The sequence below is a fragment of the Gossypium hirsutum genome, chromosome A10 (assembly GCF_007990345.1).
Source record: "Gossypium hirsutum isolate 1008001.06 chromosome A10, Gossypium_hirsutum_v2.1, whole genome shotgun sequence".
NCBI lineage: Eukaryota > Viridiplantae > Streptophyta > Magnoliopsida > Malvales > Malvaceae > Gossypium > Gossypium hirsutum.
The window spans coordinates 112,456,073-112,468,271 of NC_053433.1; the positions used below are offsets into that span (position 1 = coordinate 112,456,073).

The 12,199-nt window shown below is 33.5% G+C and overlaps 1 protein-coding gene across 1 annotated transcript; it reads left to right on the top strand.

The window, feature by feature from the left end:
- The first annotated feature begins 1,498 nt into the window (after positions 1-1,498).
- LOC107897766 (uncharacterized) lies at positions 1,499-11,990 on the top strand. Its single transcript, XM_041078121.1, has 18 exons — positions 1,499-1,854; positions 2,562-2,771; positions 3,157-3,252; positions 4,174-4,226; positions 4,468-4,564; positions 4,665-4,738; positions 5,407-5,512; positions 7,452-7,562; positions 7,800-7,876; positions 8,555-8,621; positions 9,385-9,450; positions 10,011-10,118; positions 10,264-10,394; positions 10,585-10,651; positions 10,775-10,842; positions 10,925-11,018; positions 11,218-11,285; positions 11,410-11,990. Exons 1-18 carry the CDS (start codon positions 1,705-1,707, stop codon positions 11,747-11,749), a joined length of 1,983 nt encoding a protein of 660 aa, XP_040934055.1. The 5' UTR covers positions 1,499-1,704; the 3' UTR covers positions 11,750-11,990.
- The last annotated feature ends 209 nt before the right edge of the window (positions 11,991-12,199 follow it).

Here is a 12,199-nt window from a genome sequence, read left to right on the forward strand (position 1 = left end):
TACCTTACTAGAATCGAATCATACAGCTGTGATCATTGAGGACGACAACACATTAGTGGGCCACTTTATTGCTTGTTCTTCAAAAGATCCCATGCATGCAATGAGGGGGGTTGGTACGTTTATGCATGAGATAACCAAGTGTGGGTTAAAGTGTGAAAAAACAAAGTCGTGCCAAATCTTTAGGACCGTTGCTGTCTGAATAGATTGATCCAGTGTATTGTCAGCTAGATAATCCTAATAATGTTTCGAGATAATCCATGGTTGTCGTGATGTGTTGTTAGAAATAGATTGTTTGGAAGCACTGCATCACTGATGATACAACAATCGGATTCGTATGTAATTCATGCCATCTGAGACCTATTGCGTTAAGATTGAGATATTGGTATTAGGCATGTGCATCAATAATGCGATAGGATGGTCGATTACTTAGCAAAGGTTGTAGAAAGAATGGTTATTAACTTTTACGCTTGGTCCCCATATCCTGATTTTGCTTTGAATGTACTGTATGAGGATGTTACTAGTTTATCTTTTCTTAAATTAATTGCTATGTAATAGCAAAAGAAAATTACTTTGCAACAATAAATTGGAGCTGTAAAGGCTTGAGAACGAGAGAATAAGTAACATTTATGTATTTTTTTAGGACGTATAAGTTAATACCCAAACATAAACAAAAGAAAGTTGATTTGTCTTAACATTTTTTTTTATTTACTTTCCATCACATGGGAAATTAACTCTCTCACCAATTATCAAGGGAGTAACTTTCCATTAAACTTCCAGCGGCAAGTTACCTTCCAAGGAAATAAAACAATTTGTGCATACTAAATATCCGTATTACGTTTTAACTAATTAATTCCTTAAAAATGATAATTTTTCATCATACCAAATATTTTATCATCGTAAGTATATTTAAATACATACTCATTATTTTAGATGTATAACGCATCGTTTCATCATCAAGTTGTTTTTAATTTTATAATTCATCGAACTGACTTAAACATAGTAACACATTATGAAAGGTGATTATACCTGAGAGGTCCTTCTAGGACCTGATAAAATTAGTCTTTCAAATGTTAAATAGATTAATTTAATCCTTATATTATTAAAAAATAATGCCGAATTAAAATAAAGTTAATATTTACTATTTAAAAAATATCATTTACTCTTTAGCGAAGTTAAGATTTTTAAAGTTTTTATAATATTGTTAATAAAATATTTTCTTTAGAATTGAATCGTAATTATAAAAAATAATTTTAAATTCATTTTTTATACTATAAATATTAATTTTATTATAATTTAAATTTATTTAATTTTTTTAATAATATAAAGGCTAAATTAATTTATTTAATTTGTTGTTATAACCCATTGTTAAAGAAGTAAATAACAACTTCAATGCCCAATAAATTATTTTTGAACCTTTTATTATTAAAAAATTACATAATTAGCTTTAAGATAAAAAGAAAAGAAAAAGAAAAAAATCTGTTGGTCACAGCACGTCGCATCATCCTAGAATTCCACATTTAACGCCGTCGTTTTCTTACACTTCATCATTTGAACAAAAAGTACAATAACGATCGAAGAACACATTTTCCCCCATTTCCTGTCTCAGAACTCCAAAACCCTAAAATTTCCTCACAGAAAAAGTAGTAAATTGCTTAAACCTAATTGCATTGATCGACCTAGCGGTAAAGCTAGAAAATAAACGAAATGTCGTGGCTGAGAACGGCGGTGAACAAAGCGGTGGAGGTTGGGAACAATAATAACATCACGCGAAACATCAAAAACTATGCCGATACTGTTGTTCATCATGCTGGCCAGGCTGTCGCTGAAGGAGCCAAACTCTTTCAAGATCGCATTGTAATTTCTTTTTTTTTTCTTTTTGCCATTCATTTTTATAAATGTTATTTATTTGCAGTTTGAGGTTTTCATGTTGCAATTTCATGCTGAATGGTTTTTTAGCTTGAAAGGTTTGCAATGTTGATTTCTTTTTTAAAAATTGGAAATTTAGAGTTATTTTCATAAGAATTAATTTGTTATTATGAAGTTGCTAGATTATAGTTTTAGCGTTTTCATTTTGGTTTAAAATTGATTGTGTGTTTTGGTTGTTCAGTTAGAAGATACTGAAATGTATGTAATAATCTAGACAGGTTTTTTTTTAAAAAATTCTAAATCAACAAAATGCGATTAAAATCGAATTATAATTGGAGAAATGTGTCTCTTTGGCGGAATAAATTATTTTTCTATACACTAGCCACATCCATATACATATTTTACTGCATTTTTTTGTTTAATTTTAATTGGATTTGGCAATTTCCCGTTCAAGTAATATTGTTATGCTGTTATTTGATCTAATCTTAAATGTGGCTTGTGATGTTGTAAACTGATATTAAGTAAGAGCTTTGTGATTTAGTCAGATGTCACATCATAGTCAGCTGTCATTTCTGACTTGATTTAATGCGCTCCTAGATAGTTATTTACCTTGTTTACTTTTAGAAATTCTTTTTCCTGTTGTTGGCATCCTATAGTATTGTTGTTGGACTTGCTTAAATTGCGTAGTTATGCAGGGGTCTCGCAGTATCAGAAGTGTAAGGCAAACTGTGAAAAGATTGGAGGAAGCAGCAATCTCTTGTAGGGGTTTTGAGAGAGCTATGCTGCTGAGAAGATGGTTGGTTGCACTCAAAGAAATTGAGAAGTTATCTGATGGCAGTCAAAAGAGCCTTGAGGAAGTTCTTGCTTCTGATGAAGCAAAGGACACCCCAAAAAGGCCGTCACTGGTGAGTTATTCCTTTTGTTAACAAACACCAAATTGAATGCAGTGAATTAAGGTTACTTATTGAGTTGTAAATTAAATGTTTTTTTCAATGTCTGCTCAACAAGGGGATAGGTAGGTTCACTTTGGTTGCGTAGTCTGAGATCAAATTATATTGTGTTTCTTTCATGAGTTAGGTTAAATAGTTTAATATACCTTATTGTCATATCCTTAGATTTCCTTTTTATTTGTTGCATGAAGTGTATTTTTATTTGTTGCATTTTGAAACTAATGCTGTCGATTAATTGTTTGTGTGCCTGAAATAGGTTCAATTGCTGAACTAATGCTACATTTCGAATAAGTTTCTTGTGTCATGACTCTATCTTTTGATCATTTTTAATGATCGATAGGTTTTGTATTGTGACTCTGATATTGGGGATGCACCGATGAATTTTCAAGAGGTTTTCCTTCAAAGCCAGGCTTTGGAGTGCATAACAATATCTATGGTATGATTTGGTATCTTGGTCATTTGTTCCTATTTTCTTTTTAATCAGAATTCATCAAGATAATGTAGAATCTTGAATGTATCATAAACATTTTTAGGCATTTATTTCCATGCTTTGCTAGCATTGATATTGACTAATTTTTAGAGGATTAGGCATTAGATGAAGTTTCGGAAAAGTCAACATTTCAGGTGTGGTCATTCTGGATCTAAATCTTTCCCTGAAAAAAGAAAAAAACTAAAATAAACAATCCGGATAGTTATATTTTATCATGGGCCTGGTTAAGTTTTTGATATTTTTAATGATAACTGAGTAATGATTTTCCAAACAAAAACAAATGAATGCCGAATTCCTGCACTTCACGAGGGTTATAACAGCTTTACTGGAAATTGTTCTTAGTCTTTAGTTCCATGCAAGAACTGGAGCTTTAATCTTTAAATGTTCTCTAAGATCATTAAATCCTATCAAACACAGTAAGCTATGAAGCTCCTTCAATACCTGTTATGCCTTATGCTATCAAAATCATAAAAACAAAAAAAATTAGTGATACATTTACTGAGCTCAGTATGGCAATAAGTAGAAATTTTAATGATTGAATCATCTTTAAGGAAAATTATAAGAAAGCTCTTAGTTTGTTGTGTTCTATCAATATAAGTACATTTAAGTTATTTATAGATATGTTATCTTTTCTGCTGGAGTATCTTAGATGTCTTCATGTAAGATTGTATGTTTGATTTTCTGTAATTTTTATCAAGCCATGTTCAGAATTTGTGAGACCTTTTTGTCATTATTAGCTAACAAGTTAATATCATGAATGAAAGAGCTTACTATTTCCAAAGGCATGGACTTTTCTATTTAACTTTTATGCTTTTGGAATACCTGATCATTGAGGTTAACGCAGGTTAAATATTTTGTATGTTTCAGATTATTGAAGCTCCTAATGAGGAAGAGATTTCTCTGCTCCAGGAGATGTTTCGGTAAGTCCTCTCACTTTATCTCTATTGATTTATTATACGCTGGAATGCCAACGTTGAGGTTTTGCCATCACAGAGTTTAAAAGTGACTGTTTCTAACATATGCAGAATAATTTCATTTTCTGCCTTTTCTTGTATGTTTTGTTTGGTGAAGTGGGACAAATAATTTATTATTATGAACATTTAGCCTGAAACTTAAATAGGATTTTGGTAATTTCCTTTAATTAAATAATAATACCTGCAGGCTTTGCCTTACTGGAGGAAAAGAAGTTCACAATGCTGTAGTCAGCAGTATACAGGATCTAGCTTTTGCCTTTTCTAGCTACCAAGATGAAGTGCTGGTAACTTGTTGGAACCCATGCTACATTCTGAGTGCAATTTAGAAAGATTCAAAGTTTAATTTATTCCCTTCTTTTATTCCTCAAACATGGAAATTTATAGGTGAAACGGGAGGAACTGCTTCAGTTTGTGCAAAGTGCCATAACAGGGTTGAAAACCAGTGCAGATCTTTTAAGGTAGTTCAAAACAAAAATACTTCCATTTCCTGTCCTTCAGCCCATGTTATAATGCCTACACTTCCCTGTTATGTTTTCTCTACTTTGGCTTTGGGTTCTCGGTTCATGTTTCTGACAATGCCAACATCTTGTATGTTTCTGGACTATTTTACCCTGGCCCTTCATTTTTCCTAAAATACCCATTTCCAACACCCATATCCAATGTCTATCTGGATTTGGGTACGGAGGTAAGATTCTCCAACTGTATAATAAATACTGAAAAAATTTGAGCTTACCTGTGATGGATGATACCCATATTCAACGCTCTTGAGTGGGTGACATAGCTTTTGGCAGTGTCTAATTGAATTTTTCTTTAATAATTATAGTGTAATTTTCCCTCTTAGAATGAGTTTTAACTTCTAATATCTAGCTAAGATATTTCTGTTAGACATGAATAAAAGTTAATTTTGATCATATTTTCATGTGCCCAGTTTGCATCTATGTTGGCATAAATCTACCTGCTTATCCTATTTTAACAGAGGAGGAATCAGTATCATATTTTTTGGCTCATGTTGTGTAGCTACCATATTTTCCAGAAATTTTAGATATTGAAATTTGAGGTTTTTGATTGCTACACTTACTTAAGCAAGAGAAATTAATATTTTGTATCTTATCATCTCCAATGACAGATCGGATATTGAAGCTTCTGATTTGAAGAAAAAACTCAATAAGTTGAGCACACCAAAAGAAGGTCATGATAATGCATCAGAAAAGACTGCTAAAGTGACTATCGAGGTGAGCAATGAGTTTAATTTGAGCTATGGTAAACTTTGCTTATCTATTTTGCGGAAGTTTGGAATTTATAGTGTATTGTATGTTAAGTAGAAAATCTGGTCTAATGTCAGGGAAATGATTTTCAAAATTCCTGTTAGTTTTCAATCTGGACAAATCAAATTGCTAGTATAACATTATACTGGTTTAATTTGCTTGTTTATCTTGCAGTTGCTTGAGGCTAATTATTCTTTTTGCTTCATTGTTGCTCTTGCATACGGTTCTTTAAAGTATCAGTTGTGGAATAATCTGTTTGCACTTGATAAAGCTGCAAAAGAATGTGGCAGAAACTCTTGGATTTCTTATTGGAATAAGTGTTATTTGATATTGCTTTGCCACAGAATGATATGTTCTGGGTGTTTCCCAGACTGCTCTCTCTCTCTCTCTCTCACAAAAAACCAGCTTAGACTCATAGTCGAGTGACGCGTGAGCTTTTAAATATTATTTTTTTATTTCAGTAATATTTATAAATTTTTGACATATTATGGATAGCCAAGATTACAAGATACCGTTAGTGTTTAGATCTAGGGCTAAGATTATTACTCTCTCTCTCTGCCTCTCTCTCGAGCAGAATAGTGATGTTCTAATCATTGTTTACTGATTACCCCTGCAAATTGTCTTTATATGGATTGCTTTTTGTCTCATTTGCTCTCATTTTGGTGCATCTTGATAACTCATATACAAAACAAAAAACCAGCTTAGACTCATAGTTGAGTGACACATGAGCTTTTAAATATTATTTTTTATTTCAGTAACATTTATAAATTATTGATATATTATGGATAGCTAAGATTATAAGATACCGTTAGGGTTTAGATCTAGGGCTAAGATTATTAGTTATCTTTAGGGTTTAAATCTAGGGCTATTAGAAATTTATTTGCTAGAAAGAATATTATAAACAAGTTGTAAAATATTTATTAGTCAGAGTATCATTATTCATATTGTTTTCTTTGAATTAATAGAGAGAAGGTTTTCCACGGCCCCACGTTTTCTAGAGTTCCATATTCTTTCTTACTCGATTGTTCAGCCCTAATTCCATTGGTTTACTGTTGTTTCCCCCTAAACCACATTAATTTTGGTATCATAGCCTAATTAGTTCCTAGGGTTTATATTAGGGTTTACTTTTAAGGTAGGTTGATACACTTGTGGTCAACGAAGAGGAAATCAATGTCAAGAAACATAATTGAATGCAGTGAAACTTGTGGTTGAAGAATCGTCATGTGCAATTTATGCTTGGTTGCGACAGGAACAAGTGGGAACCCATATGGAGATTCTGGAAGGTGCCCACATCTAGTTTGACATACCAGAAGGTAGTTTCCTTGATAAATCTGATCTTGGTGAGGAAGAAAACCCCATTCATGATTATCGACTACAAGTTGTGTAGTAGGAGGATTGTTGGTACCTGCCCTTGAATTAAATGAGGGTGGAATTAAATTTGAAGTTGCTGATGTTCTTGACATGATGCATCTTGAAGATCGAGAGCATGATATGCTAGAACCTAGAGCTCTATATGATATCTAATTCTACAAGCTCTTGTCAACAGTTTGAAATCAAGTTGACAAGGCCTACTCCTCCCCAAAGAAAAATTAAAAAGTCCTGATTTTTTTTGAAGCTACTCATGTTTCTAATTTACTAGCTGATTATACTTATTTAGTGATCTTTACTGTGGCTACAAGCTCTTGTCAACAGTTTGAAATCAAGTTGACAAGGCCTACTCCTCCCCAAAGAAAAATTAAAAAGTCCTGAATTTTTTTGAAGCTACTCATGTTTCTAATTTACTAGCTGATTATACTTATTTAGTGATCTTTACTGTGGCTACGTTTCCACTTAAACAGATATGAGCTTCTCAATACATTTCCCCTGGAGGAAAATATGACATCTGACCACCTTATCTTTGTGGTAGGCTCTGAGAGAGGCACTTGCAGATATACGAAACTGTTCCACATTGGAAAAGATTTTACTGAAAAAGAAGTCTCTAAACAACGGAGACTCTCCTGAGATTCATGCTCAAAAGGTATATATTTCTTGATATTTGGTTGTTTCCTGATTAGGTTACTATGCACGAATATGTATATGCAACCTGCTTTCTGTTAAAGTTTGCTTCATCTAGCTAAAATATTTAATTTAGGGGTTTATCATCTTTTTGCAGTTGAAGCTAAAAAAATAGAAGATGGGTATCTGTTTTAGCAAATGCAGCATTTCTTGGGGCGTCTGTTTGTAACTTGCTACTTTATATTGTTTCTTTGAGCAGGTTGATAAGTTGAAGATCTTATCCGAATCTCTTGCAAGTTCCTGTGCAAAAGCTGAGAAACGCATATCAGATCACAGGTTTGCCAAGGATCTTTTAGAGTTGTTCTGAGTAACTTTTGATTTTATCAATGCTGTTACTTTAGAATAGCAGCTGCATTTATATGTGATGTATTGTTTTATGTTTAAGGGTTAGTGAGGCCTGGCTGATTCTTTTTTTAAAAGTATCTCATTAGGTACTATAAGAAAATTTGCAGTTATTGATGTTCAGTTTGAAATTGTACAATTTACTTTGACCTTTTCTAGATATCTCCTACTTGAAAACTTCCAAGAAAGTATGAAGATTATTATGAAAACATGGGTTGAAACTTTAACAGTGACCAGAATTCATGGTTGCTTTAAGAGGATGTCTGCTTAAGTCTTTGGTGTGACTTATATCTCTTATGTCTTATGTATGACCTTTGACCTAAATTTCCTTCTCAATCTTATTATTAATGATGCAAAAGGTAGCCCTGGGCCATGCTAATTGGCAAAAATTGTTTGAATCCCATCTTTGGTGATTGCTTGGGGGTGCTTGCCTGGAATATTTCTACTTCTGCTTAATATTTGGATTTTGGATGAAATTCTTGAAGACTGAGCACTGAAGCAACATATAAAGCAATCTGAAGCTCTTTCTAACTGATTCTGCTTTGAATTATCTAAATATCTTCCTGAAATATGTTATTGTTGCATACTGGTCATTGGTTTTATTATTGCCAGACTTCAGAAGGAGGAGGCCCTGACTGTTCGTGTAGCCAAAGCAAATGAAGCTGAAGGAAAAGAGAAGGTTGTCTACTTGCACTGATGTGTTCTCTTTTTCTGCACTGCTAGATAAAAAGGAAAATCTTATTATCTTGCAATTTAGGTTGGAGTACAATATTTGATTTCAGGAAGTTGTCTGGAACTTGATAGCTAGTTGTTTTCTTATTGTCTATAATCAAATGTGATGTCAAAAATCATGATCTAGTTTAGGTAGATCTGCTGCGGAGGATTTTGTACACTTCCTAATCAAAGGCTGATGACATGGGAGGTTTAATATGGAACATGTCAAATTATTTACTGGATGATATCATCTAAAATTGGCATTCAAAGGATTATTTCCATATTTTCATGATTTCATGCATCATGGTACTGCATAGCAGTGATAATTCTGTTATTAGATGTCATTATATGCTGTTCAAAACGTCTCCTAGGGGACATTGGTATTGGTTAGAAGATGAGCCTCGATTTGGTGGTCTTATTTTTGCACCTTGAGGATGTGGGTTTATGGGATGGGAGAGGGCTAGCTCCATTTGTATAGCTTAAGCATTAAGGCCAAATGCATGTCCATATATATAAAAAGAATTATTTATGTTGTAGAAATTAAGGATGTTCCATTCTTTAAGGTTTATTTGTCTGTTTTTGCCTAGGATTTCATTAGCATCATAAATTATCTTTTCACTGAAACAATGAAAACCATGCAGATCTGGGAAAACCAGCTTGTGAGTTTTGGCGTATTAACTTGTTTTAGATGAAAAATCTGACATTTTCTTCCAATGAACGATATCCAGGAAATAGTAGCTGAGATTTCAGTGCTTGAGAAACAAAGAGATGAACTTGAAGCAGAGCTGAAAAAGGTTATTCTACTGCACTCCGTTTTCTAGTTGTTGCTTACACATTGGAAAATTTATAAAAATCTCCTGCAACGTGCTTTTACATGTTTGTTTCTCTTTACCTTCATATATAGTGAATTGTTCCCTCTTTTTACTTTAATAATTTTTTGTTTCTTTTATTTATACTTATTCATGTTGCTGGAGGTGACTGTATATTTTACTGAAGCAGATCTTTTGTATATTTTTTTTCTTTGTGGGTGATTGGTGAAGTTCACAAGTTACTAAAGCTTTGCAAATAGATTGCTATGGCATATATAAGAATGATTTGTCCATACAGTTTATTTCATTATTCTACTTAAGTCCATTTTAAATTATAATTGGCTCCACTTGATTGGTAATGAGTGGTTATTATTTCCAATTATGAAGTAGTGAAGCTCCCATACAACCATGCAAGCCACGCGGCTTTGAAAACTTTACGTTTTGTGTTCATGCCATAGAAATTTCTATCTGTTTATTAACTTCCTTTAGTGTAAAAAGGTGGATTCTGGGTTATGGCCTTTACGATTTTGGTGGAATGTGCGTAGGTTAATATATCGTTGGCTGCTGCTAATGCACGTCTACGTGATGTCCGGGAAGAAAGAGATCAGTTTAACGAAGCTAACAATCAGATTGTTTCCCATTTGAAAACAAAGGTGTGCATGTGGGTGTTTTTACCTAATTTCTATATTAATCATGTAAAGCTAAAATTTATATAAATTACTCCATCTTGATAATTTTACGTCCTGTCTCATGGTTCGAAATTCAAATATCTAATAACTCTTTTTGGCATGTTAACAGGAAGATGAATTGTCAAATTCCATTTCTGCTTGTAGAGCAGAAGCTGAAGTTCTCCATACATGGATTAATTTCTTGGAAGATACTTGGCTTATCCAGTCCACATATGCAGAAACTAAGAACAAGCAAATCAAGTATGTAATCCAACACTCTTCTTCTGTTAGGACAATATGTTTCTAATTATCGTCCTCCATTGATCCTGTTTTTCGAACTCCTTGCATCGAAGAAAGAGAATATTATGAAGTCTGTTCTTAATTCTATTAATTTAATACTTAATACTGGATTCTTTTAATTTTTTGGTTGATACTTGTTTGCATTTTCCAGTGAGGAATTGGAGCAACATGAGGATTTCTTTGTGGACTTGGCCTTTAATCTTCTCTCTGATTACAAGGTATTCAATGCATTCTGACTGATGAAACACTTTGTGAACTTAAGTTGTGGTTAATTCCCACCTTTGCTCCTTTTCTCTTTCTCTCTCATGCATTGTTCTGGGAATCTTTGTACTCTTTTGCAGAAAGAGCTGACCCCTTCCATTAGTCGTATTGGTAAATTTGTAGAGAACCTGAAGAAGTTAAATGAGAGGTAATCTGTATCGTTTGAGATAAATAATTCTGGCCTACTTATTTTTACTGCAATTTCTAAATCTTTATCCCCGAAAAGACAGATCAGAGAAGGCTTCTGGTCCAAGTGATGAGGATGCCAAAGAATTAAACCCAAGGAAACATCTTGAGGAGGAATATTTGGATTATGAAGCCAAGGTACACTCAGTCCCCGCTGATGCATATTTTCTCCCTCCCTTTTTTCCTTCTCTCGTTTATTTTCTTTTAGAGGTTTTTTTTTTTTGCAACGATGAAACCACATATTGCTTCATTAATTATTATTCACTAGTTTTATTCACTTTTTGTTTAAATCCCTGTGTCTTTTTTCCTCTTACCGTTGTCGAGTTCCTTGTTTCAGATTATAACTACCTTCAGTGTGGTGGATAACATGAAAGATCAGTTTTGTAAGCACGAGACACTTTCAAGGTTAGATATATACATATTGCATACAAACTCATCCTTTCCAATTTCTCTGTGTACTCCTATCCTTGTGTTTTCATGGTTCCCTCTAAATGGGGTTTGTGAATCCATTTTCCGGTCTTCTATCCAGGAAAGGTGACCCTAAGGTTAAAGAATTATTCAATGACATTGAAAAGTTAAGAGTGGAATTTGAAGCTATTGAAAGGCCAACTTTGGAAATTGAGACTCCAAAGATTGATACTCCTAACGAGAATATGCAGATGGTTCTGGAATCCACGCAACCTAAACCTGATAATACAAAGGCAAAGGCTGAAGCACAACCATTGCTGGATCCTGCAGCAGAATTAGCAAAGCTGGAGTCAGAGTTTGGGAAGGGTAGCCAAGACTACTCGACCGAGGAGATAGGTGATTGGGAGTTTGATGAACTTGAAAGGGAACTGAGAGCTGGTGATACTGTGCCAGGCAAATAGGTCAGGTAATTTAACCTTGTGGAAACTCGGTCAAAATTATCTTATATATTATAATAGGCAAGCCCTTGTGCTATACTATGACATGTATTGATATATGTATAACCTGCATTCTAGAATCAAGGTTTTCACTGTTACCTCTGTAACATTGGATCAGGTCTCAATTTATTCATTCTTATGTAAATACCTGTAATCCTGGAATTCGTAGAAAACATGAATCTGTATCAGGGTTCATCTCTTCACAGTTTACTGTATTATTTCTCAAGCGTTGAAGAATTCGTAGGTCTGATAGGGTGTGATAGGGTTGGGTTAGATGTGAAAGGTTCAACTTTCTTTTTGAGTTATTTGGTATGAGTCTTGGATTTGGCACGCAACTGTATAAGCTTTCTCATATTATTTAGAAGCTCATACTCTTGCCTGAATCAATCTCAATCACGAATTCTTTTAAGAAAA

Bases quoted from the DNA above. Each gene is read 5' to 3' on its own strand.
- LOC107897766 (XM_041078121.1), top strand. From the start codon at position 1,705: ATGTCGTGGCTGAGAACGGCGGTGAACAAAGCGGTGGAGGTTGGGAAC. The intron at 3,253-4,173 runs GTATGATTTGGT...TGTATGTTTCAG, and splicing joins AGTGCATAACAATATCTATG to ATTATTGAAGCTCCTAATGA. The intron at 10,843-10,924 runs GTAATCTGTATC...CCGAAAAGACAG, and splicing joins CTGAAGAAGTTAAATGAGAG to ATCAGAGAAGGCTTCTGGTC.